We start from the raw sequence: 26,681 nt of genomic DNA, 5'->3' as shown, positions 1-26,681 counted from the left end.
GATATGGATCTTTATAAAAAAAATATAAAAATAATTTGCACAAAAACATTACGAATATTTAAAAAAAATCAACACATGGTCATTTGTTTGAGTCACTGTATATACATACATACACATGTGCATAATACGCATTCGAATTTAAAAAATGATATGTCAAACTAAAGCGATTGGCCTTTAGATGTGCACTAAGGTTGTATTCTGGCGAGTTAAATTTTTTTTTAGCGGTATAGTGTGATTTAGTGCAATTTTTGAAAATGCGCGCAATTTGGTGACCAATATTTATAACAATCATTACATACATTTGTATTGCTTTTTATAACTTTTTATCATTGTAGCCCTTAACTCTTTAAGTAGCAAACTAACGCCAATAGAGTCGGCAAAATTTGATATGCACAATATTTTCCTCATCAGCAAACTGGAAATTGCAAAATGACGCTTTGAAATTGGCATTGAAAGGCGATTAAAAACGATTTCTCTTATTACGAATTCGTAATTAAGCAAATAATACTTGAACTATGCACATACATATGTACATATGTATCTAAGGGTGTTGTTGTTGAATAAGTGGTTGTTCTTGTTGTTGTGCAACAGAAGCTCGAGCAATATGTAAAATGAAGGAAATTGATTTCCAAAAGCTCAGAAATGGATAAATTTGATAAAGTAAGTATCATTCTATTTACAGAGCAAATAATAAAAAATAACAAAAATAAAAAATAATAAAACAAAAACTTGAAAGCAAAGTGAGTCCGAAATATACATACATACATACATACATATGTACATACAACAAATAAATAAAAGAACAAACCATGAGAACCGGAGAAAAATTAAACAAAAATAAAAAAGGAAAATTAGAATGAAAATAAAAAAAAAAACGCTATAAGCGAAATTAGGTCATCGCCAGCAATGTACAACTTAAACAGCAACAACAACCACAACCACAAAAAGAACCAGTGCACCACAGAAGACACACTGACGGTCTCGTAAATTCATAGAACAGCGGGAGAATGTAGAAGTGTGGAAGAAAATGGAAAAAACACAAATTCTACATAAAACTTGAAAAATATCAGCAAAAATGTAGCAACTTGAAAAGGAACAAAAAGGAATTAAATTTGAGAAAATTAATAAAAGAATAGACATATGTAGCTCAAAACTAGAAGTAAAAAAAAAATGAATTCAGCAAACAACGCACTTGAACACTGAGTAAAATATGAGCATATCTATGCAGTAAATACATATTTACATGTATCAACACATCTACGCTTGTATGTAGGCCCTGTAGGCCTAAAAATGCAAAGCGGCTAATTTCACAGCAACACCAAAGAAGTGCCGGGGTTTTTTTTGCGCTGAACACGAACCTGCAGTCCATTTTGCTCCATCACGTTAGGATTTTTATCTAATCCCAAAAAGTATGGCGAATATTATGTGATAGGCACGTTTTTTTTTGCTTTTTTGAGGTTAAGAAACCATCCTGACGTGAGGGAGTAAAACAGACTTCAAATTCGTGTTCAGCGCATCAAAATACGTCACCTCTCGAAGTCAATGTATGTATGTAAATGGACTAGCCGTCATAATGTCTCAACTCGACGAACGCTTTAGTTGAGGAGCGATTAAGAGGAATCTATAACTCGACCGAGACGAGGTAAGCCAATGTAAATGCAGTCCAAACTGCTTTGTAATATTCTCAAAGGAATACAAGATACCTTTTTGGACTATTCATTACAGCGCTTACTTCGAAGCCATTTACCAAGGACCAGTAAATAAGGGTGGGTAACTCAGCAAATTTATAGGAGTTGACTCAATGACTCCAACGCACTTTAAGGAGTCAGCTCATTCAACTAACTCATTTGACTCTTTGTATGTTACACTCATTCGTATCGTAGACTAGTTTTGAGGCATAGATGCGGTATAGCGGCCGTTGAGATAAAACAAAACTTTAAACCGAATTTCAAAATGTGGATATGGTTGGAAAGGCAATTGATTTGATATGCACATCTTTATATATCTTACATACATACATATTTCGAGAAAAACTAAAAAAAAACGAAATTATAAGAATTTGTGAGATTTGACATAACACAAGCTTTAACCAAAACCATATAAATCACAGTTTCAAACTATTGACAAAATTTTAGAAAATTCAACCAATTTCCAACTTTTTAATCTGAATCTTTAGAACATTTTGGGTATGCAGCTTTAAGCCCATGCAATTTTACTCTGATGAAGTGCAAGTTGCAAACCGCTACAAAAATCCTGTTGATTTTTGAGAATTATTTATTTTTTGTGACGGAGTTTTTCACTTTTTTCTATTTAATTTTTTTTTTATTAAATAAATAGCGGAACACCGTTAGCAACAACGTTTAAAAAACCCAATGCCATTGTAAATCGCACTTTTTATATAAAAAAAAAACGCAAAACCACTTTCCAAAAAAAATTCTCAAAAATCACCGCGATTTTTTGTATGGGCTATAAAACTGCATACCCAAAAATGTTCTAAAGATTCAGATTAAAAAGTTGAACTTTTGATGAAAGTTAGTTGAAGCTTCCTAAATTTTGTATAAAATTTGAAACTGTGATTTATATGGTTTTGGTTAGAGCTTGCTTGGACGGTATTTTTTTAGAAAAGTAACAAAAAAATTAGCCCGAAAAACTTTACGAAAATTTAAAAAATATATGAACATACTTAGATAGATATGACTCTTTAAGGGCCAGTTTCTCAATGGCTGGTTAACACAAACTGCAGGTTAAACATCGTTCTCGACGTAATCGACTCCATAACATATAACAGGGAGTCGATCACGTCGAAATCGATGTTTAACCTGCAGTTAGTCTTAACCAGACATGGAGAAACTGACCCTAAATGTTTAAAGACTTTTTAACACTTTTTTGTTTGACACACATATGCATATTAGAATGTCATACATATGTATATGTATGTAAAACCGTTGTGCACAATTTTATTAAATACGACTTTTCAAACAGGTGGCAACCCTCTTCAAAATATATTTTCAAACAAAAAGATGTTTAAGATCTTTCCGCTTTCCTCTTCATATTGTGAAACACATATAAATTACCAAATTACCGAACAAAATTTTGCTGGGCCAAGTCAGAACTCTATAAATACGGTGGCCATCCGTTCTGTTTTTTGCAGGACCGTACTCTTATTTAAAGGTCTGTCCTGCGTAGTTTTTCAAAACAGAAAACCCCCAAAATGTACTGATTTTTTTGCCTTTGTCCCGCAATTTCTTCGATATTTTAAAATTTACTTTTCCTAAGCTGGTTTTGAAGGTTCACTCAGTCAACGCGTTCTAAATTTTGTACGGTACAAAAGAACAATCAACATAAGCGACCTACAGTCCTCTTACAAAAATATATTACATTAAAATAAATTGATGAAAATTAGCCGAAAAGCTCCTTAAACTTCCCTATAGAAAATTATTAGTGTTACAAGCGACCAAAATCGAAAAAAGTGAAATTTCAATCATTTTCTTTTTACAGTAAATGAAAATCTGATGAGAAATGTAGATGTTACGGAACACAATCTGCACAAATTATATACATTTGCAAAGGGCCCATCAATACCTTTCGAGCTGTAGGTCTTTTCATGTGATATTGACGATTAACTGAAAAAAGTGCAAATACAATAAGTTTTTCGAACAAATCTCGAAAACACTTCTTTGAAATCATGCGTATTATTTTCGTTTTCAGCGACCCAAAGTTTGCCTAAGAAATTTGCTTTACAGAGGTTCATATTTCGTGTAAAGTACTATGTAATATGCCTAATTATAATTTTGTAAATATTCATTACAAAAAGATTAATACCAATGAAGTAAATGTGATTTATTTTAAAAGTTCAAAATTGCATTAATAATTAAGAAATATACACTCCTCGTTATTTAAAAGCGCACCCTTTTAATACTTACTAGTTACTCGTTTTCCTTTTGTTTGTTTAATATTCATTAATTTTGTATAAAAAATATAGCATATTCTACGTCTAAATCCGATTTTAAAAATTTTTGAAAAAAAAACAGGGGCGACAATTTTTTTTTATTATCGGTGCTGCGCATATTCTTCCATGTAAAAATTTTGTCAAGCATACTTTGTATGGAAGAAAAAAAAAAAAAACTCAGTGCGTGTAGTCCCTACGCGCGGAAGAAGTGAAACTTAATCGAGGAATTTAAGAAAGAAAGAAATGTGCGTACATATTTTCTAATACACTAAATACATATTTATTTAAATTTTTTTTAACGAGTTTTAATTTTTTATAACCAATGTCTAAGTTTAGTTATTATTTTTATTANAAACATATCGTAATAATAAAATTCGCTTCAATAATTTGAGTTTAACTTTTTAAACAGGTGGTCACCGTCTTCAAGCACCTCAAAAATATTTTAATTGGGTTTCTTTAAACCCTTTCTTTTCACGCTTACTGAATAGTACTTTATGCATAAGACTTTTTATAATTTAACTAAATTTGACTTTTGAAACAGGTGGCAACCCTCCTACATGCAGCTAAAAAATACAGTTTATTCAAAACCATTTCTTTTGATACCCATATAGGGATAATTCACTTAACTTAATAAATAATTTGAATTTGATTTTCGCATATATGGCAACCCTTTAAACAACTAAAGCTATGTTGTACTCCTGAAGGACAAGGCCTTTCATGTGACACCTCATTTTTGAAAATCCAACGAACGATACAAGTTTTATGACTTGGTGTTAAATATTTAACGCAACCCTCTGCGGCAGAGAAATTTTGAATTCGTTTATCTAACATCTGGAATCGTTTCTCGGGTGTTTTGGAATTGAGTTTCGGTTCCTCTTGAGCCGTTTTTCAGTTCTTTTTGATTCGAGTTTCGGTTCTTCTGGAACCGTTTTTCGGTTATTTTGGAATCGGGTTTCGATTCATTTAGAACCGTGTTTCGGTTCTTGTAAGAACCGGACCAGTCGGTTCTCTAAAGGACCCTGTTTTCCGGTTCCGGTACCTCGATTCTCACCGCGTTATCAATTCGAGTTTTTGTGCTTTTATTAGTGGATACCCAAATGACCTTATGAATATGTCTATTCACTACCATGTTCCGTGCCGGAGTCCATTAGCCTCAGTCCGATGTCAGAGGTGTTGTCATGACATTAACCAACTGAATATGCCTGCTTTATCTAGATAGCGTAGTTTTTAAGGCACGAAGAAAAAATTTAATTTAAATTTTGCTCCGGACCTGGTGGTAGCATTTGGATCCCTAGTATCCGTAGTGATCTTAAGCAGCGGACACACAAACATAACAATCATAACACAGTCAACATAAATATGTAAGTACATAATTTCCTAATCTTTCTTTCCATAATTTCTGAAGTATTCGCTCTTATCTCGGTAAATAACATTAAATTAAAACATAAAATTTAAAAGCTTTAAAGCACGAGCTTTTATCGCGTCCCAGGACTATAACTTAATTCTAAATTCTCATCAACAATGTATTTAGAGCAGACCATCAGTTATGGCGGAATGTGTCGAGCAAGCAAACAACACTGGGACATGTTGAATTTGTTAGACATGCAAAGCTATGCAAGCAAGCAAGCAAGCAAGCAAAAAGTGCATGAATGAATATTACGGATGCATTTTTTTTTCTTGTGTGCCATAATGAACTCATTAATGAAGCGCCGCCACCCGAATGGGCCAACAGCAGTCGTTTAGAGCTCCAGGGAAATCGTTTGTGAGGGCCAATATTCTATGTACATTAGGCCGTATCACCTTACAAGCAAACAAAAAAAAAAAGTTCGAAAAAATTGTTTCTTTTGGCTGAACTTAGGGGTTGCCTTTTTACATTCTTCGGATACACCTATGTATAAATTTAAAAAAATATTTTTTTTTCTTTTTAAAGCAATAAAAAAAAATTAGAAAAAAATTTAATCATACATATAATAAAATTGTAACAGGCCGATATCTGCAAATTATAGATATTAAAGAAAAATTAATGTGAGGGTCTTTATTAGAGTAACAGAAGCCAAATCAACAATTTTTAGAATTTTTATCTGTCTGTCTGTATGTTTGTACGCGCATCACTCGAAAACTAATGCATGGAATTGAATGAAGTTTTCCCCGATTTATTGCTAGAAGTCAAACTTAGTATATAAAAAGAAAAGAATAAGAGAGTTGCCACCTGTTTGAAAAGTTCAGTATAAGTAAATTGATAAGAAAAAGTAACTATTGCAAAATGGCTGTCAAAAGAGAGAGGCTTACAGGCGAACAATTTTTTTGAGGGTTGCCACCTGTTTGAAAAGATTAATTTAGTTTAATTGATAAGATAAATTGAATATTGCAATATGGGTATCACACCGAAACGGTTTAGGAAAGTTTACTGCCGAAAATAGTTTGTACAAGGATTGTCACCTGTTCGAAACATTTTATACAATTAAGCAATCAATTGTACAATTGTACAATCAAACAGCAAAAAAATAGCACGCCGGGTATTTGCTAGTTAAAGAATAAAAAATGAAATTATAAAAATAAATAAATAAAGTAAGTTTCTAAAAATTAAAGGAACAATAACATTTGAAAATTGAAAGCAAATATAATTTTAACATACGAATTTCCGTCATCCCTCAACCAACACCAACAAGAAAATATAATTGTTAATGCCGAAGATATGGCAAAAATTGTAAAAAAGGTGTACGCTGCATTCGGCTAAAAAAAAACTTGCCTATTGTTTTCGAAATTACCTTGCAAAAATACTTTTAGACTCAGAGGTGTATGACGACCCTTTTTTTCTGGTACGGACTAATGCACATACCTTCCTTTCATATCTATGTTTGTATGTATTTCTAAGCGAAAATTTGTTTTTATAAAACGATGTATGCAAACACAAAACTCCGCAAAAGCCGCTCACCCTTATATTGTGTACAAAGAACACCCATGCGTGGTCGTATGCAGCCCCGAGAGGCAACATTTAATGCGTGCACACGCGCGCCACCACCAGCCAGACGGGCATCCAGTCAAACTTTGCATCAAACTCACACCATCAATGAGTCATGTTTATCGCCGCCGTATTTAGTTTCTGTTGTTTTAGTAAGTTTTTCGTTTACTCTGCGTTTGTGTTCCAATTTTTCTGCACTGCATTCACTGCTTCTGTGCGGCTGCTGCTGCTCCTGCTATTCTATTCGCTTTGTAGTGACAAAAGCACGGCAAAAACACTTGGCGCTTGGCTGAAAAGCGAAATGGGGAAGTGGCTTTAAAATTGTTGCAACAATTTTTACGCTCCATTAATTTGTGTAGTCATTACTGGCTTTAAACAAAATTTGCCATTTTTAAATGAACTATTTTTTACCACGTTTTTTTTTTGAATACATAGTGTGAATAGCGCATTGTGCAACTGTTGGAGGTTTCTCAACTCTCAATGACCCACTTTTTACTCAACATAACATCAATTAAAGTTCCCTATTTTTACAATACGATTAGGAGTAATTTAATAGTCGAACTAAGATCTGATGTCTTAACGTTCCAAAGGTTGTACGCAAAATTGTTTGTAGTCGGAGACCTTTTGCCTTCTTCGTATCAACAAAATTGTAAACAGAGGTTTTGGAAATATTTTGCGAAATGTCTATGGTTTTCGGAAGGAAGAAATTTACCTCGGTAAATGCCTTGGATTGCGGTCGCAAATGACCTCCTACCGGGTGCTTGCCTAAGCGGACGACGTTCCATTTTTAGTGAGACGTAAATTTCTGAAAATCCGGTACGATTTTATGGCTTGGTATTGGTGTTACCACTAAAAAGAAAAAAGATTATCCTGAAACGGTACAAAGGAAACCAATTAAGGTAAGTTCCGTAGCAGCTAATGTCCCTTCTGCAGACTTCCTCTGGAGCAATTACGAAGTACTTACTACCCAAGATGTTTAAACCTGAGCTTCACAAAAACCAAGTAGTGATTGGGTAGTGCTGAGATGATTTCACCTCATCATGCTCCATAAAGCTGCCGCACATCGGGTCTGCGGCTGTATTAAGACGTACTGCATGAATTCCCATTATCAGTGCCCAATCAGAACTCCCACCAAGACCGAGAGTTGTTGCTTAGTAAGCTGGAAAATGTTTCAAAAGAACCTTGCAATTTTGGATGTCGAGGTTTCCGCACAGCATTCGCTTAGCCGACTAAAAGCCCATTATTTCAGAACAAGTCCGCAGGCCGCCATAAGTACCCCTCAATAACCTCCCTTTCATTGGAGATGGCTTCTAGAGCGCCCTGCCTGGCCACTCCATCGGCACAGCAGCCTTCAGCAATTTCGCTATGCCCCGGAACCCAAATAAGTAATCTGAGGCAATGGAGAGACCGATATGGAAATTACAGACCAATTTTGACCTTACCATCAACGATACCAGGACTCTGATCGCCGCTTGGCTGTCAGAGTGGATATTTACCTGACTAAAGAGTATTACAAAAATGCGCAGCCGATCGACTGCTTCTTTGGTGGCATGTACCACTGTTTGGTGTGCTCTAAATAAATCTGATAACCTAAATNCATATTTACCTGACTAAAGAGTATTACAAAAATGCGCAGCCGATCGACTGCTTCTTTGATGGCATGTACCACTGTTTGGTGTGCTCTAAATAAATCTGATAACCTAAATTTAATATCTATGAGTAGTTCCTCACAGAAGAAACCTTCTCCAACTTTGCCATCAAGCTTCGACTCATCCCTGAATATATTCACCAGTCCTTTGCTCCAGCGACTACTCTCCTTCCATGCGCATCTGGGTGGGATATGTGTAGAGAATTTTGCTTTTGGAGCCATATTAGGTACACCCCCATCGGTTACCATAGATATCAAGTTGAATTTTCCTTAGATAGTCGGACAGAGAGATAGAAGACAGCTGTCCTTGGCCAGCTCCTCCAGGAGCTCGTTAGTAACAACATTCGAGAGGAACGGAGAGAGAACGACTCCTTGCGGAGTTCCCCTACTAAATAACCTTAAGCTGGAGAGAAGCACTGCCCCATTTCGCAATGATGCAACTAGGTTTGTCTCAACTCCAACTCCGAGCTTGCTTTGGGCTTTTACAATCGCCTTTGCTTTCCAAAGACCCTCTGATCTGAAGATCTGAGTCGACAGCTTCAATGTCCACCAGCTCCGTTTTACCCTATCTGAAAGCGTAATTAGTGGGCACGAGCTTTCGATGGCGCTATTACACCTTGAGGTGCATTTTCTCAGTTATTTCCTTTTCGGCAGACATCGTTTTAGCTTATACTCCTTTCTTCTATGAGACTCTTTTCTTCTAACCCATATAAAACGTATGATGATAATTAAAATCTTGTAACTACATCTATAAATTCATTCAATAGCATAGCATTTCTTAATCCAGTTATTATGTATGACGACTTACGAGCTAGAAAAGTGGCTAAGTGGCTAGTTTGGTCTTAATCAACAGCAATACAAATGTATCTTCATTATATACATATGTACATACATATAGAGTGCTCAGTGATTCATTCATGCAAGTTAATATAACCACTCATACCGTTTAAGGATATATGTATATAAGTGCATTCATACACACATTTCTACAAATTTGTCTGCACCCTCTTAGCTGCCTTTCTAGCACGCTTCCGTTCTTATCCAGTATAATGTGCCTACATAAATGTATCGTACGTACCCTGCAGGGAAACCGTGGACTAGTGAATCAAACTTCTAGCTCCGTACTAGGTCTTTATTGCCAAAAAGCGAACTAGTCCGATAGGAACTAGATCCCCACCAGTGCAAAATCGGCGAAAAGTGGTACTTTTAAGAAACTAATTTTTTCAGTTTTTTTCACTACAAATCTATATCTAAAGTGACGAATTTAGAAATGGTTCGGAACTATAGAAAAAGGGATGCAGAACGAACTAGATCCTATTTGTCGAATTTAGAACTATTTCGGAACTATCGAATAAGGGATGCAGCGGGGGGCAATTGACACTTCCTAGGACATCGCCATGTTAAATTCGCCAGTTGCTTGCATGCAAAAGAGATTTATCGCGAACCAGTACTGGGTCTAAATGTACTAGAAGCGTCCCAGTTCAGAACTAGAGATTTTCCCCACAGGGTATATATGTCTATATGTATATGTCATAATTAGTCGAAGTTGCTTTCTAAAAATACTCGCTTACATATGTATGTACATTCCCATACATATAGACGTACATACATATGTATGTAAGTATGTATGTAGGCGCACTCCTTAAAGGGGCCAACCTTAACCGAAGCACGGCCACTTTCCATCCATGTTTTGTTGTCAACTGAAATTCTGTTAACTTTCAGGTCTTGTTGTTGCTGCTGCTGTTGTTAAGCTGGTTCCGCCGCACAGTGGGAAATTTTGTATGAGGATGAGAAATTAATTAATGACTGGAGTAAAAACTTAACGTTGTGATTTCAATTGCATCAAAAAATAAAATAAATATTACCGAAAATAGTAAATTTTGTGTTAAAAAAGTTGTTTATTGAACAACAAAGTAGTATTGTCACAGCAAATTTTTCACAATATATGCAACAATTTTCATTCTAATATTTTTCCGCTAATTTCGTATGAAAATATAGTTCATTCTACAACAAAAAACATTAAAATATAATTTTCATCAAAATTTTCAACTTTTTAATCGATTTTTTAGAATTTTTTTTTTGAGTATGCAGATTTGTAGCCCAATCAATTTTATTATCATAAATTGCAAGTTTTAAGTAGCTAGAAATTACCGTTGATTTTTGGAATTTTTTTTTCACGCAGCCTCTTCCATACAAAAAAATATTTTTCGAAAATACCGCATATGGAAAAAATGCAAAACACCTTCAACAAAAAAATCAACGTGATTTTTGAGAATTTTTTTTTTGTTGAAGGTGTTTTGCATTTTTTCCGAACTTGCATTTTTTTACTAGAATTTAATGGGCTGCAAAACTGCATACTCAAAAAAAAATTTAAAAAAAAACTGATTAAAATTTTGAAAAGTTTGATAAAGTTTGCTGAATTTTCGCGAGTTTTGCACAACGTTTAGGAATTATATTTTGTTTGTTTTTTGTTGTTGAATGAGCCATTTTTTTATACAAAATTGGCGTAAATATATTAGAATAAAAATTGTTGCATATATTGTGAAAAATTTGCTGTGCCAATACTTTGTTCCGACAACGCGTTCTTAAACCCTCTCTCGTTGGATATTGAAATATTTTATTAAACTTGTAAAGTAAACTGATTTTGAATTTCTAAACAGGTGGCAGCCTGCTTTAAAAAGAAAAACCTCTCTCGTTTAATACCCATATTGAAGTATTTCGTTCAGCTTAATTCAACTGATTTCAACATTTCCAACAGGTGGTATCCCTTTTGAAGAATATTCTTGAGACAAATCGTTCTGGAATGTATGTATGAATTAATAGATTTTAACTTTTTAACAAATGGCAACCCCCTTAAAAAAAAAATTTCAAAATTACTCGCTTTGGAAACCCTTTCCTTCGAAGCCCACATTATTGTAATATTTTAATTAACTTATTAATTAATATATGTTAAACCTATGTAAAGGTGGCAACTATCTTCTAAAATATCCTAAATGAATGTTAATCAAGGCTTTGTGTGTGCGCCAAATTTCATTGAAGAACGTCCAGCCGTTTTAGCATGAAAGACAACAATTATAATACAATTATACAAAAAATAAAATAAAATTCAAAAAAATTAAATTCCCACTGTGCGCCGCTGCCTTTTGAAATTTTATAGTTTCACATTATTACCCACTCGACGTGCTCATTATTACTTTATTCACTTTGCGCGCGCGCGCTGCAATCCAGTATGTTGCTACTGGGCTGCTGCTTCTGCCTTCCTTCGCACATTTTCCCGTTTTGGGAACATGTCTCACTCCACTTGCACCCTCTGCACCACTTGGGCTTCTTCCGATGTACGATGGACGTGATTTGAAATTTTAATAAATAAAAAGCAGCTACTTTTACACTTTTTCCGCATGTACATAAAGACCGAATAAATATGTATGTACATATGCATGTATTAATGTGCGTATGTATGTAAATTTGTAAGTACTACATATGTATGTATATATGTCGACATGGAATATTCTTGTGCGCGTAGTTTTTTTGCTGCCATTAAACTGAAATCGTGTCTTTTTCTTGATTGCTAATTTCTAGATTTTTGTTTTTTTTTCATTCATAATTTTATTTTTATAATTTACATGTGTATACACACAGCGCTGGTCATACAAACAGGAACAATGTTAAGCTTTTTAAGAGACGCATTTAAATTTTTAATTTCCTCCCANGAAATTTTTACATAATAAGAATATAAGAAGTAATTGTGTAAATGGGGGATATGTTCTCTAAAATCATGATCTTTACTTTGCTTTCCGAACCTTCATTAAAATAGTATATATTTTTTCCCCATAACAGTGACTTATGTTCGCGATATGTACAAGTTTTCAAAAAAAAAAATGTGTCACGCAAAAATCACTGTTATCACCTTCGAAACATTTGGGCCAAGTTCTGCGATTCGCTTCCGAGTGAACTTCAACCCCAGCAAATTTTAATTCAAAGTAACTTTAGTTGAATTTCACTCGCTTGATTATTCTAATTACATGACTGCCACTGTAGCTGTCACTCATATTTTTGTGCTTTTGCGGTATTCGCTTAAATGCGGTCGGATTTTCGTGGCGTTACCTCAAAACTTCCGGTATTTGCGTCACCGGCACCACAATCGCGCCACAGACCACCAACCAACCAGCCAACCAGCCAACAACGGGTCAGACCAAGCTGGCTGCCGCATGTTGGTTACCTTCCGCCGTGGCCACTGCCAATGTTGCCGTCGCCGAAGTAGAAAGCGAAACACTTGAAAACATACCGCTTTTAGGAAGAGTTTAGAAAACGAACCGTGCTTACTCATGGTGGTGGCACACCATTTCTGGTTGCTCCCCTCCTACTCAAAAACCGTCTCACACCGCCGGAGGTGGTTCTTCAGAATTTATGTACTAGATATGTATGTATGTACGTTCACCTAAGTTGTTGGACGTCTATAATTTTTACTAGACACACTTGTTGTTGTTGTTATAGCTGTCGTCGTCGTTATCAAGTTTATTTATGTAGTTTGCCGACACTGGCGCAATACTTACTTACTGGCTTGTTTGTCGTTGTTGTTGCGTGCTGGGTTTGCGACTAAAATTGTTGATATTTAGTTGTCATCAGTTCTAAAGACATTTATAGCGGTTGTTCTTACTAATGTATTTGGTACACATTAGGGTGATCCTTAAAATAACAACATTAAATATGACAAAGACATCCACGAAAATTTTCAAAATTTACAAATTCACCAGGATTTTGAAAAAATTTATTTTTTTTTCTAAATCTCAAAAATTCTACAAAATTTTTACTTTGACCAGCTATAAATCAGCGAGTATGAATAAGCTTCAATAATATGTCCAATTTCTAAGATTTCAAGACACACTTTTGCCGAATTTTTGCACTTAAAAAAATTCAAACCCTGGTAGCGATCTCTAAAAGTGTATTTAAAAGTTTAAAATTCTTACTTACAAAATAAAGATGTGTCCCAGAAAATATTTACATGTTGATATTTTAAGGACCGCCCTTGTGCACATGTATATTAATATGTAAATATGTTGAATTCATGTGATGTTTTTCTTTATAATTTGGTAATTCGCTGAGAAATTATCACACAGTTAGCTGCTTTTTAGGGCCAAACTTAAAGCGTGTGCGTAAACAGTGCGTGAAAAAAGTCAATGAGCCAACAAACGTGCTGTTTAAAGTGAATTTAGCATACGGTAAACGTTTTCAGCAGAGCTTCGAAAGCTGTGTGAAAAGTACAACTTGTCATTATTCATGTTAAGCCAAGATCTTATCAATCAGACCACTTAATAAGAAGTCTTCCTTTCAATTAAAATTCTATGTTCGTCACGATGAATGAGAATTTTCATTGTAAATATTAAACGAACTTGGTGTTAGCAAGTAACAACTACCTTTACTAGGAATATGTAGATGTGCTCGGAATTTCTAGAAGTATTGTATAATTTCTATTTGAGTGGAAAATTTTGATTAGGTTTGCAAATAAATAACTATTTATCTCACACTCTAGAAGCACTTGAAACTGTTGACGAGAAATGTTGGCCGACATCCGATGAGTAGATAATTAATAAAAATAAAAATAAATCGAAGGCAAAGCTACTTATTTTTAAGTTAATCATAAAAAGGAAAATTTCAGAAGGTCCCAGAAAATATCCGAAGAAATCGCCAGACATCCGAAAAAGACGACATAAGTGCGAAAAGTCCCGAAAAAATCCCAAAAGGTCACGAATAAGTTCCAAAATATCGCCAAAAACGCGGAAACATCCCGTAGAGGTACCAAAATGTACCGAAAATTTTAAGTAAAAAATCGCGGAAAGTCAGAAAAAGCCCGACAAATCGCGAAAAAAACACCAAAAAACTCCCTAAAAAATTCCAAAAGATCACAAAGAAGTCCTGAAATATAGCGAAATTAAAATCAAGAGTAACAGTCCCAAAAAATTCCAAAATCCCGAAATATTTCAAACCAATTATGATGTATTCCAAAAAGTCACGAAAATATCTCATAATATCCCGGAAAATAAGACATCGGGAGGAAAACACCGAAATATAGAAAAAAACAACCCAACAATAGCTCGGAAAAGTCCCCAACAGATTCGAGAAAATAAACACGTAGCACTTCGACAAGTCCGAAATATCCTGAACAGAACGGAAAATCTAAAATGCACGAAAAATTAAACAAAAAAATAGTTAGGGCTGAAATGTACTTTTAAAATTAAAACAAAACAAAAAAACGAAAAAGTTCTGCGAGGTCTGGAAAATACTCCAAAAATTCCAAAGCATACCGAAAAGAAATGATAAAACCCCAAAACTCAGAAAAAAATGAAATACGAGAAGACTGAAAAATCCTAAAAGTCTAAAAGCACTTTTGGTTCTGAGGAATTCCGAAAGAACCCATAAAAATCTAAATTTGCGAAAAATCTCAAAAATGCTCCAAAAACATTCAAAAAAGTCTGCAAAATATCAAAAAATAACCCCGAAGCATCCGAAAAGTACCGACAAAACCCAAAAAAATAAAATACGAATCATTGCGTAAAACTCTTGGCGGCGCAAGGCGATGCCGAAAAAATCCAATTTCCGAAAAAATCACTTTACTATCAATGCTTAAAAAACAAAAGGCAAAAGTTATCGGTTATTTTGTTCTTAAAAAAAAAAAAATGTGCGTCGTTTTCCTCGTTGGAAGAAGTTTAAAAACTGGAAACTTTATTTCGTTTGGCACTGTAATCGCTTATTTATTTTAGGTACCTATACATATTATGGTTCGGTTACGCTTGGAGGGACAATGCTTAAATACTCCGATGAGGTCAAATGTCTAGGAATTTCGCCAGATAAGAGAATCAACTGGAAATCCCATCTTTAGAAAACTATTGCTAAAGCCAAACGAGCCACGTGGGCCTGCAAAAAGAGTAACTCTACCGTATGATCGTCCGTCCGATTGGATCAGGTGGAGGTATTTTTGGAAATGGTACCAAACTCACAGTTCCCATGTGCAAATAGCTAACGGTGTTTCACCCTGAAAATTTTGAACGCAGTTACTTACTAGAAATGACATCAGGCTATTTTCTGAGTACCTGACTGGCCACAACCGACTGCGATTTCACATGCATGTATTCACAGAGTTTGAATTCCTGCTCTGCCTTCAAACGGCAAGACTTCAGAACATATTCTCTATTACTGTCCGGCTTTGGCCAGACAAAGATTGATCTATTTTCATGTCACAAAGTTCGAACCCTTATTACAAAGAATTCACCTACCAATACCGTTTAAAAATTTTCTGTTATAACCAAGCACTAACTGACTAACGAGTTAAAAAATTTTTGCTTACTGCTTTACTCCCTCTTGGCAATTACCCACACAAAAATTGAAAATTCTACACGTGAATTTTCCTGAGAGGTCTAGCTTGCATTAAGCCCAAAATACAATAACGCAGTGGCAGTGGCAGCGGCAGTTTTTCGAAATCAGCTGTTTTTTAGAAAGTGTGGTGTCCAATGAAGCGACTCACAATACAGCAGTGGCAGCTAGCAGTACTGCTCAGTTTAGCCCAAATTCTAAATTCACTGCCACTGCCTTCATCGCAGCAAACTTCGCATGCTGAATTTGACATAAATGAAACGCAGCCAACATCTGTTGATGTCACTGAAGCCTAAAAGGCAACAACAAAAATGTAAACAAACAAAAGGGAATGTCAAAAAAAGCAGTCACTGACAACGCCGTATTGTGTTTGCTGCGGCATTGACTGCCAATATTAGCAGTAACAGCTGATTTTAAAAACTGCCACTGCCACTGCGCTATTGTGTTTTGGCCTTTAGTCCCCATTGACAGAGGATATTTTCGCCCCGGAGTGCAGGCGAAACTCAAACAACTATGGAAACTAAAATAATAACCATTACGCTTACCATTACCAAAACTTGATACATATCTATGCATGCATTGTATGATTTGGGCCATTGACACAGTTTAATGCTTTTCATTTTTTGGTAATTTTTGCAATGCACTATGCAAACAAATTAAGCCGAGTATTTAAAGCTCGTCGGCGATTTCAAGCATCCGTTGTTGGTTACCCCAGCAACCGAGGCAATCGGAGATCGTCGTGTCACACGTACTTGTTGTCGGCTCGTGTTGATGGAAAATCAAAAATTTTTATTATTTATTATAAAAGACTTCAACAAGTGCAATTTTGAAGATATGTAAAATGAGCAAGTTCGCGGAAGATAAAGATTTTAGTGGCAAGTAGCAAAAAATCGTCATCCGATGAAGACATGTTTACGTCCGCCCACTACGAAATTTTATTGCAAATGGTGTTGACGCTTTATGCTTGAGTGTCGCCGGGCAAGCTTCAAGCACCCGACATTCAACCCGACACTCACACATGTACTCGTTGCTGGGGTAACCATCAACGGATGCTTGAAATCGCCGACGAGCTTAACAGTTAAATTAGAACGAGAAACAAAGCGGAAGAGACATGGTGAAAAATTTTGAGTGAAAAGTAGCAAATAAACTGGTGGTAAAGTAGAACAAATTGATGCATGAGGCCGGTCGATCGGACGGTGGTCCGGTCCATCGGTTGGATTATTAGGTGAGATATGTATGCACTCGTATGTACTATGTATGTATGTAGCTAACTGGGTCAATGCAGGCAAAAATATGCGAACAAACGAACTTAAATCACTTTGTTGTTGCGAAATGAAAACGAGACTACTAAATAATCGCAGTATATGGCGAGAAAGCAGAAGAAGAGGACGTGCAAATAAGGATACTCATATTAGCGTTGCAATCGAAAATACATGTTCTACAACAACAACCCGCAGCAAACGAATAGTGTATGATAATTTAGAACAGCAACGACAGCAGACAGGGTGACTTGGGGCACACGTTGCTTCATTCATACATACATATGTATGTATCCTTGACTTCCACACGACGCTGTTTCACGCCGACGCTCTCAAATGCAATAGCACCGCCAGTAAGGACACTTACACTCACGCACGCCTAGCCTTGGTAAGTTGCACAGGCAAAAGTGTGATGCTGAAATGTCACTACTATGCGTACCTACTATGTACTATGTATGTATGTATGTCCCCTATGTCAGCGTCATGTTTTTATTGTTGCATTTTTTTTTTTTTTGTGTAAATGTGTGTCATACTTACTTCCGGTGGATCCCAAACGCACTCGCCAGTTGTTAGATTGGCGTACATGTGCTCCTTGGTGCGTGGCTCGATTATTTCCACCCATTCTATTCTGCAATGAGAAAGAAGAGTATAGAAAAATGGATTAAAAGGATGAAGGTACATATACAAATTATATAAGCGAATTGGATATACATATTTTCTAAATAACATTTGAACAAGCCATTATCCCCCGCAACCCCTATTCATATCACTTCGAGTCATTGCAACTGAAGAAAGTGGAAAACCCACAGCAGCACAGCTGTAAATTCTTCTAAAATACATACATATTAGCATGAACATCCACTAGATTTCTTACATATAAGGAAACAATTTTTTCTTTTTAAAACAATAAAATCTAAAAATTAAAAGATCATTTAAATAATTGAAAAAAAGAAAAAAGGTTCACTATAAAGGTTTAATATAAAAAATGAAATAAGTTCGAAGAAATTAAAAAATACATATTTTTCTTTTTAAAACAATACAATTTAAAAATCAAAGCAAATTAAATTGGAAAAAGAAAGAAATTGAATTAAATATATGAAATAAGTTCCTAAATTAATTCCTAATTAAACGAAATTAAAAACTATATATGTATTTTGCTTTTTAAAACAATAAAATTTAAAAATTAAAAGAAAATTAAATTAAAAAAAGAAAAAATTAAATTATAAGATAAATAATCTAAAAATTAGATAAACTTAAAAATATTTTCTTTTTTAAAACAATAAAATCTAAAAATTAAAAGAAAAGGTACGTTAAAAAAGAAATACCAAATTAAATGTTTAATTTAAAAGAAAAAAGTAAACAAATATTTCTAAAAATTACATTTAATGCAAAAAAAAATCTTTTTAAAACAATGAAATCAAAAACTTTAATCAAAAATGTAAAAATGAAAAAATTTAATGAAAACTATGCGTATTTCCAAACTGCCGTCACGCGACGCTCGCAATTTGGCAAACTCCAAATTGATTTTAGACCCATGCTTTTTTCGGCAAATTTGCTTAGTATTACACGAAGAATCCTTCTGCGCTGTACGCGCATAGTCCAAAAAAATCTCCCATAGAAATTGACCCGCCCTAATGTAGGTATATATTTTTCTTTTTAAAACAATAAAATCTCAAAATTTTAAGAAAACTAAATTAAAACAAGTATTTTTTGAGCAAGAAACAAAGCCGAATTCAATTCTCAAATAAAAATTTAAGATTACCGTTAATTCATTCTTGAAAAAATTATTGGATCCAAACAAAATTAGTATGGGACCACCACGAAGTATGGGCAGTATGTGTGTATGTATTTTTGTTTTTCCTTGCTTTTCATTTAAATTTCTTCCTCACCCCAATTTGTGTACATAGACATGAACCAAAAATACAAGATCACCTAATCAAAGAAGCAAGAAAAAAGTATATTTCTGAGTGTTTTTGACATCTGCCTAAAAATGAAAACAAACAAAGAAAACGAAAAAGGCGCGGTGATTGAGTGCGATTAAATTGGTATTTATTATAAAATATACAAAATGAAACTTGATGACAATTAGCAAAAAAAGTTCATAAAATATGGTTTTCATGATTGAAAGTGTTTTACAATCGCATATCATTACCACGGGTCGATTTTTCAATGCCAACGTTCTGGCCACAAACGTGCACCTCCTTTTCACGCAAATTTACGCCTTTTGGCAAACCAAACATACGCACAAACTTGTTCCGATCACACAGCACTTTATTTTATATCATAAATATGTAATAAACCAAAATTTATAATTAAAATCGCTGCAGAAAACACATTCAATCGCTAAAAAATCACTACGAAGAGGTAGAAGACGGTGTAAACAAAACCGAAAAACGTCAAAAACGCTACGAAAACTTTTTTCTGAAAATCGATTACAAATACAACGATGGCTGATTAGGTGATCTGTAGTCGTTGGTTCATGTACATAGATACATACATACATACATACACACATGCGTGCGTGTTTTATCCATTCATACCACCAATGCATTCGTTCGTTCATTCATTAATTCCAGAAAGCAAACATACATGTGCATGCATATGTATGTATATATATCGACACTATTCAAAATTCGCGGCTTCACCACAAATTCTTTTGCCGCGGACCACGCGCAAACTCTCAAAAGCACAAATGCTTGAATATGTATTTACTTAAGCGCTCTTCGATTCTCTCATTCATTTTTACTCCAACTTTGACATTTTATTGCATTTATAGGGAAAACCCTTTTGGCCGCCCAACTTTCCCAAAGTGTTCGTCATCGTCAACAACAAGCAGCCCAGTCCGCCTGCTTTGAATGCGGCGCGGCGGCACACACCCTGTTTTACTTTCGGTTCCACCGCAAATGCATGTGTGTGAGTTGTTCACATTTCCTGCATAAAACGGTGTGCACATGAGGCGATGCTCCAGACAATTTAAGAGGCGATTAATTGAATCAAAAGTTAGCTGCACCCCACTTCATTGCCCTGCAAAAATCGTTGGACCAACTAGTCTATTTGTGGTAAATTGGAGTACTTACAAAAGTGTTCCTCTGTCATGCTGTAGCGGACCAACTCGTGTCTCTGCGCCAGCTTATTGTTTGTTATCCGATAACTGCTCGTGTTTTAACGAAATGTGATTGAAGTTGAGCATTTGAAAACACATTTGCATGTCTGGCTGTAGCTGAACGTGTAGAGATGCTCGCTGTTAGTTCTTAGCTCCCAGCATGTTCTGGTTCGAATGCCGTCAGAGGCAACATGTAATTTTTAATTTTTGTCTTGGCTTTTATTAATTTCGAAAAAGCATTTGAGAAGTGAAGAAGAAAAGCGTGTACAAACGAAAAAATATAACAACAATGCCATTGTTAATATGTTGGAGTAGTTTTGTGCTACTCTGATGTATTTAATGCAGGGATGGAGTATATGGTCCCGCCCTAGGACATCGCAATGCTAATTGGACCATATTTTTTATATGAATTGTGGTTAATTTTGGAGTACTCTTTGGTCCTTAGGGAGTACTCTTTACACGCATGCATGGAGTAGTCGCGATTTTTGCAGGGTGGAAGCAATTAGTTAAAAAACAGTTCACACTCGGCGATTGTTGCTTTCAACTAAAAGTTGCCTGTAAAATCGCCTCATGTAAACACCGTATCAGTTTTTAATTTTCCAAAGGAGAATCTTGTTTTCTTTTACTTCCTTGTAGCGTTGATGTTGATGGTAGTTTTGCCTTTTCTTCCACACACAAATATATGTTAATACATACATACATAGTACATACAAGCAGCTGCTCTCGCACATACTTTTACTCTCCGTGTTTTTTGCCTGTGCTTGGATTGTTCCTCTCTTGGATTTAAGGATTTGTACAACGCTTACTATTTGCCATCAGTGCGACAAATCGATTTTGACATAGCACATGGCTAATGGTTGAAAAAAACAAGGCAGGATAAACTATCTATAGCTTGAGAGAAACCGAGCTACAAGGACTGGTTCAACAAGCTTGAAGAACTGGCATGCAAATGTAACTAGCACGGGAGCTACGCACGCATGGCCAACTACGCCACCGGAGGTAATTGTCGAGCCCCATAATTACCAAGCACAATATAACCAGTAAACAACCTTCGGTGAATTTGGCGACTGCCTTCCTCGGGGATGAATATGCTAGGGATGAAATTATTGGTACACACGCCTTCCAAGCACGCAGGGTTGCTTTTAATAAACAAAAAATAATTAACTCCAAAAAGTTTCAAAAAGTATAGTGTAAAACGAAATTTATTGAATAATTCCACATAAAATGGTATACATAAATGACGCATTTTCTAAACGATTAAAATTAAACGCATTTGAGAATTGATAGAAAAGTACTACGGATTGTAAATTTTTGTTAACTATGAGGTGAATGAAAATTTTCAACCCGGCCTGATGGTTTGATTTTATTACTAAGGCGTCTAATAAATTCATGGCTTTTAGTTCTAGAAGAATAAATGTCAGTAAAGACAAGTCTTTTTTGTATAATTTCTGATTTTAATTGCTCAACTTCTTTTGAACCAGAGCAACTGTCAAAAATTTCCAGCAGTAAAAAGTTACGAATTGGCACAGCAGAAATGTAAATTTTTCTCGCCATAATAAAAAGTTTTTTCAACATGGAACTTTTCTACTAATTGACATGAAATTACTATCTCAACGCTCGGAGCGCTGCCACTGAGGGCCTTTGCCAACTGATTAAAAAGAGAAAATTTGGAAAGACCAAACAAAAATTTTGAGATTTCTCGTTGTGAATACGAATGCCATAGTTTTTACCTAGCTCGTGGGACTACGCAAAATTTTGACAGCTTGTAAATATGTATACACATAAAGTTGTTGGCGGTAATAAGGAGTCAAAATTAAAATGGAGAAAAGAACAAAAAGCGTAGGTTAGTTGTCAGTTATAAAATAAATCCAATTTATTTGCGAATATTTGTTTATTCTTTTTATTGAAAGGCAACCACTCGGAAAAGCTTGTGTTAATTATATTGATAACAGAACCTGGCAGCTCGCACGTTGTCTAAATTCTCAAGTAACATAAAGTCCACAAAAGAATAAGTACGCCATAAGTAATAGAGCTTTCGCACGAGTGTTTGTTTGGTTTTTCAACACCATTTTTAATTTTCTTTTAATAAAATCACGATTTGACAAATACTTAAATTTATTTATCTAATAATAATACACCACACAACCCTGAAATCTAAGAAAAAGTCTGAGGAAGGCCATTAAATAGCAGCACACAACCCCGTGCCTTCCTCAGGAGTGAATATAACTACAACAACAACGACTACTACAACAACAACCCAAAAAGGTTGGTTACTGTCTATACTGTGTTACCAAGAAACTAAATAGCAGAAAGCGCACTCTGCGGAGCAAAGAAGTAGATGGCTGTGGGAAAGAAATAAGGAAACTATTCATTTTCGTCTGCTTTTAACTTTATTGTTGAGATTTTATCAGTAAAAAAAAAAAAATATGTTTAATTATATTTTTGGAATCGGATTAGAAAACAAGCCAAGCTGAACTATCTCACAGCTGGAAATGCATGAATCACGAAGGAACACGGCACTTTCTTCTTATGAGGTAAAATCGTTATTAGTATTTGAATTATTCGAATGACTTAATTCCATAACGGAACATAATGATTTTCAGCTACCTGTGGGGTTTGAACCCTTACTTTCACTAAGCTAACACATTAAAAAAGCTAGGAAATATATATTTTTAAATGATAATGAAGCTTGAAATAAGTATCCTATAATTTTTCCATAATCTCACTACTTCAAAAATTATTCAGGGCTAAAGTCGACTATCTTTTATATAGAGGAAAATACAAAACACCGTCAACAAAAAAGAAAATGCCAAAAATTAACGGTAATATACAGCCACTTTAAATTTGCACTTTGTTATACCAAAATTGAATGGACTATAACAAACCAGCTGTATACTCAAAAAAGTGAAAAATTTTCATGAAACTTGTTGATTTTTTTTGTTTTGTTTTATTAAAAACATAATTAACATTAAACAATAAACAAAAATTAAGTCCAAACTTGTCAATATGCATAATAGTGATACACTGTGTTATGCTTTACGATTTAGTAATTGTTAAATGGTCTTTTTTTATTGAACATAAAAAATTATAAAACTTCCAAATAAGATCTATGATATTTAGTGTTAAGTTTGTTGTTGTGTTTTTTTCTATCTGGAAGAGCAGCTGAGAAAAGTTTTGAACGCTTTTGAGTTGTAAACTGAACTTCAACTTTAGTTCAGAACTTTTTCTTCCATGTGGTTGTTATGCTTCTCTCTTTATGCAACAATTTTCATTCTAATATTCTTCCGCTAATTTCATATAGAAATATAGTTCATTCTACAACAAAAAACATAAAAATATAATTCTTAAACTTTGTGCAAAACTCGCGAAAATTCAGCAAATTTTCAGGAAAATTTTCAACTTTTTAATCAATAATTTTTTTGAGTATGCAGATTTGTAGCCCAATCAATTTTCTTATAATAAAGTGTAAGTTTGAAGTAGCTAGGAATTACCGTTGATTGTTGGAATTTTTTTTCACGCAATTCTTTTCGAAATTACTCTATATGGAAAAAATGCAAAACACCTTCAACAAAAAAATTCTCAAAAATTTTTGACTAACTTCGAACTTGCATTTTTTTTACTAGAATTTAACGGGCTGCAAAACTGCATATTAAAAAAAATCTAAAAAATCTGCTTAAAAAGTTAAAAATTTTGATGAAAATTTGCTGAGTTTTAGCGAGTTTTGCACAAAGTTTAGGAATTTTATTTTTATGTTTTTTTTTGTTGAATGAGTTGAATGAATCATATTTTTATACAAAATTGGCGGAAAAATATTAGAATAAAAATTTTTGCAGTGAAAAATTTGCTGTGCCAATACTTTGTTCCGGCAGTGTATCATTTATTATGTTTCACCTGTGTGTAATCAAAGCTTACAATAAATTTGTTACCAACTTTCCGATGAGCTAGAGACTTGAAGCCTCAAACTTAGCTCAGAACGCGATTACAATGCAATATGAAAGGATTAATAAAAAAAACCCATATTTATTGTACGTTATTGTCGATAGTTGGCGCAGGAGTTGAGGTTTTGGAAAATCCACATTTATGGTCCGCTATGTTTTATATTTAGAACAAAACACCGGAAAAAATTAATTAAGCCCGTTAGGTGGTGCGGGGTGGATTTATTTCCCTTTTTATTAACCACTATTAAATGCTTGTCCTAATTTTTTTTTTAATTACTTGAAAATAGAAATTAGCGATGAGCGACCTCTAAGTAAATCTTAACTGGCTGACCAGAATGATGAGGTTGTCGTAAGCAGTAAGAGGCGTCAAAACATGATAATTTGTGATAGTTAACCGCTTATCGAATAGCCTAATTATATAATTGTCGGGGTCCATAACGATTTTCATTTTTAAAATAGCGAATAAACATTAATGACAATTCTACAGTCAGAATGTTGTTGTAGCGGCTACTGAGCCCCGCCTAGATCTCAATCGTTGTGACTAACGGGAGACCCAGTATGTGTGCCTTTCCAAATTCGTTGGTGCATTGCAAGTCGTGAGCTAACTCTCTATTCAGGTAGGAGTTTAGCCTGCTGCAGTATCCCGAGGTAAACGAAGTTCTGTCTCGTCCAAGTCAGATGGCTGTGTTCCCAAAACGACAATCATAGGTCCGGAGCTGGTCAAAGTCGAGGCGACTCCGTGTGAATGCCGTTTGTGGCCTGTCGGTACGCTGTCGGGTCTACAACCTCTAGACTTCGTCCGATTATGCACACGTATGTGACTTTGTCTTTCCCCAGATGCTGCCGGATAGCATCAAGAGTATTTTTGGATAATTTACTGTCGGAATTATTTAGCCCCGACGTGAAATCCCAGCTTTGGTTTGATCTCCTTATTCGAGGGGGAGAGTTAAGTTCCTTCCAGTGAACAAGCGGGAAAGTTGGGAATGTAACCTCTTACTTTCCAGCACGAGTCATCAATTTGATTCCCGGCCGTCATTATAGGGCAGTCGTCAGCAGTGGGGACCCCTGTTTAATTTTTCTTTGTTTTATCTCTGAAAATCACTGATGAATGTAGACGACTCAGATAATTCGCTAACCACCATTTGAGTGAATGTGGGATCGAGGTAGACGGTCAAACGACTTTGATAGATCCAAATCTACGTGGTCTGTTCTCTCACAAGGCGATTTCGGTTCATGGCACGAATTATTCGAATGTTTACGGTGTTTTAAGTGCATGCTGATGCCTTACGGGTGTCAGTTGCACCGTATAGTGCAAGAGCTGCAAGGCTTCAAGTGTCTTCGATACAGGGGAAAGAAGGAGACTCTGCTTTGATGGCCGGTTTTCAGGGTTTGCTCGCCTAATTTTTCTGAACTTAATTAAATATAAAAAGGAATAAAGGATGTTTACACACTTATATAGAAGAGAAGCCAACAAAGCACTCAAAAATATTCCCGACAGGATGCACAATTGCAAAAGAAAGGCGAAAGGATAGCTAACAAAGCAATAGAAGAGAAACCAAGGAAAATATCAAAGGGACGGATTACCAGAATTATATAAGTATATACATTCGGGTTGAATGGCGCATTCCTTGTTTGCTTTAGGACACAACTACAACTACGTAAAATAATTTTGCAACACCCACAAATACATGCCAACTTGGCCCATCCCATATAGTCGAAATACTTGCCATAATCGGCTAAGTGCGTATTTATTTTTACATGCATTCATACATATGTGTAGTACAATCTATATATGCATTAATAAATTCAAAATCGTAGTCATGGCATAGCACCATCCATCCTTTGCCCGCATCAACCCCAAAGGCGTACACACATGCACGCACAGAAGCTTTGCCTTTGTGAGGACTGTTATCACAACTAATTTGCGACAGGCGTACGTACGTACGCTTTTATTTACCCGGCCACATGCTGGCGTAATACATACTTTGCATTAAATAATTTTATATACATACTATAATAACCGACATGCTTAGAAAAATGTTAGCTATCCACTCGCACGAACGAAAAAATTTCTTTGCGGTACACACCTTTCACTACTGCAACTCGAACTCATTTTTCTGCAACTGCGTTCGCCACCTTCGACGGTCGTAGCCGATTTCTTCCAAAGGGCGCTCCTGCGATTTGCACTTTTCTTTTTTCACTTTGAACACACTTTTATATTTTTATTATGCACTGCACTCCCAATCTTGTCGGTAGATTTTCTTTTTTTGCATGAACAATTCTATTCTCTGCGCAGGCAGACACACATTCTAATCGGTTTTCTAATTTGGCCTTTTTTACACATTTCTACTGAGGAAACTGCAATTTTCCTCCCTTTTCACTATGGACAACTCCACCCGTTTACACTTCCTTTTTTTTCTTCAGCGGCGCTGCCCACATTTCGAAACTAGTTGA

The 26,681-nt window shown here is 35.2% G+C and overlaps 1 protein-coding gene and 1 long non-coding RNA gene across 2 annotated transcripts in view; one reads left to right on the top strand and one right to left on the bottom strand.

The window, feature by feature from the left end:
* LOC108368289 (uncharacterized) overlaps nucleotides 1-16,711 on the top strand; it is an 18,661-nt gene extending 1,950 nt beyond the window's left edge. The window contains exons 2-3 of the long non-coding RNA XR_001848348.1: nucleotides 223-229; nucleotides 16,594-16,711. This is a non-coding gene — a long non-coding RNA (uncharacterized LOC108368289). The remainder of the gene's footprint in view (nucleotides 1-222; nucleotides 230-16,593) is intronic.
* Nucleotides 1-26,675, bottom strand: part of RhoGAP93B (MyTH4 and RhoGAP_KIAA1688 domain-containing protein RhoGAP93B) — a 52,989-nt gene extending 26,314 nt beyond the window's left edge. Inside the window, 2 exon segments of the mRNA XM_017623130.1 lie at nucleotides 17,724-17,814; nucleotides 26,315-26,675. Coding sequence (XP_017478619.1) covers nucleotides 17,724-17,814; nucleotides 26,315-26,340 — 117 coding nt within the window. The 5' untranslated portion in view covers nucleotides 26,341-26,675.
* Nucleotides 26,676-26,681: the final 6 nt, after the last annotated feature.

This window comes from Rhagoletis zephyria, unplaced genomic scaffold (genome assembly GCF_001687245.7).
Source record: "Rhagoletis zephyria isolate East Lansing unplaced genomic scaffold, Rhagoletis_zephyria_1.1 Rzeph_scaffold_03051, whole genome shotgun sequence".
NCBI classification, from domain to species: Eukaryota; Metazoa; Arthropoda; class Insecta; order Diptera; family Tephritidae; genus Rhagoletis; species Rhagoletis zephyria.
The sequence above is the reverse complement of the archived record's forward strand: the minus strand, read 5'-3'. Positions and strand labels throughout refer to the sequence as shown.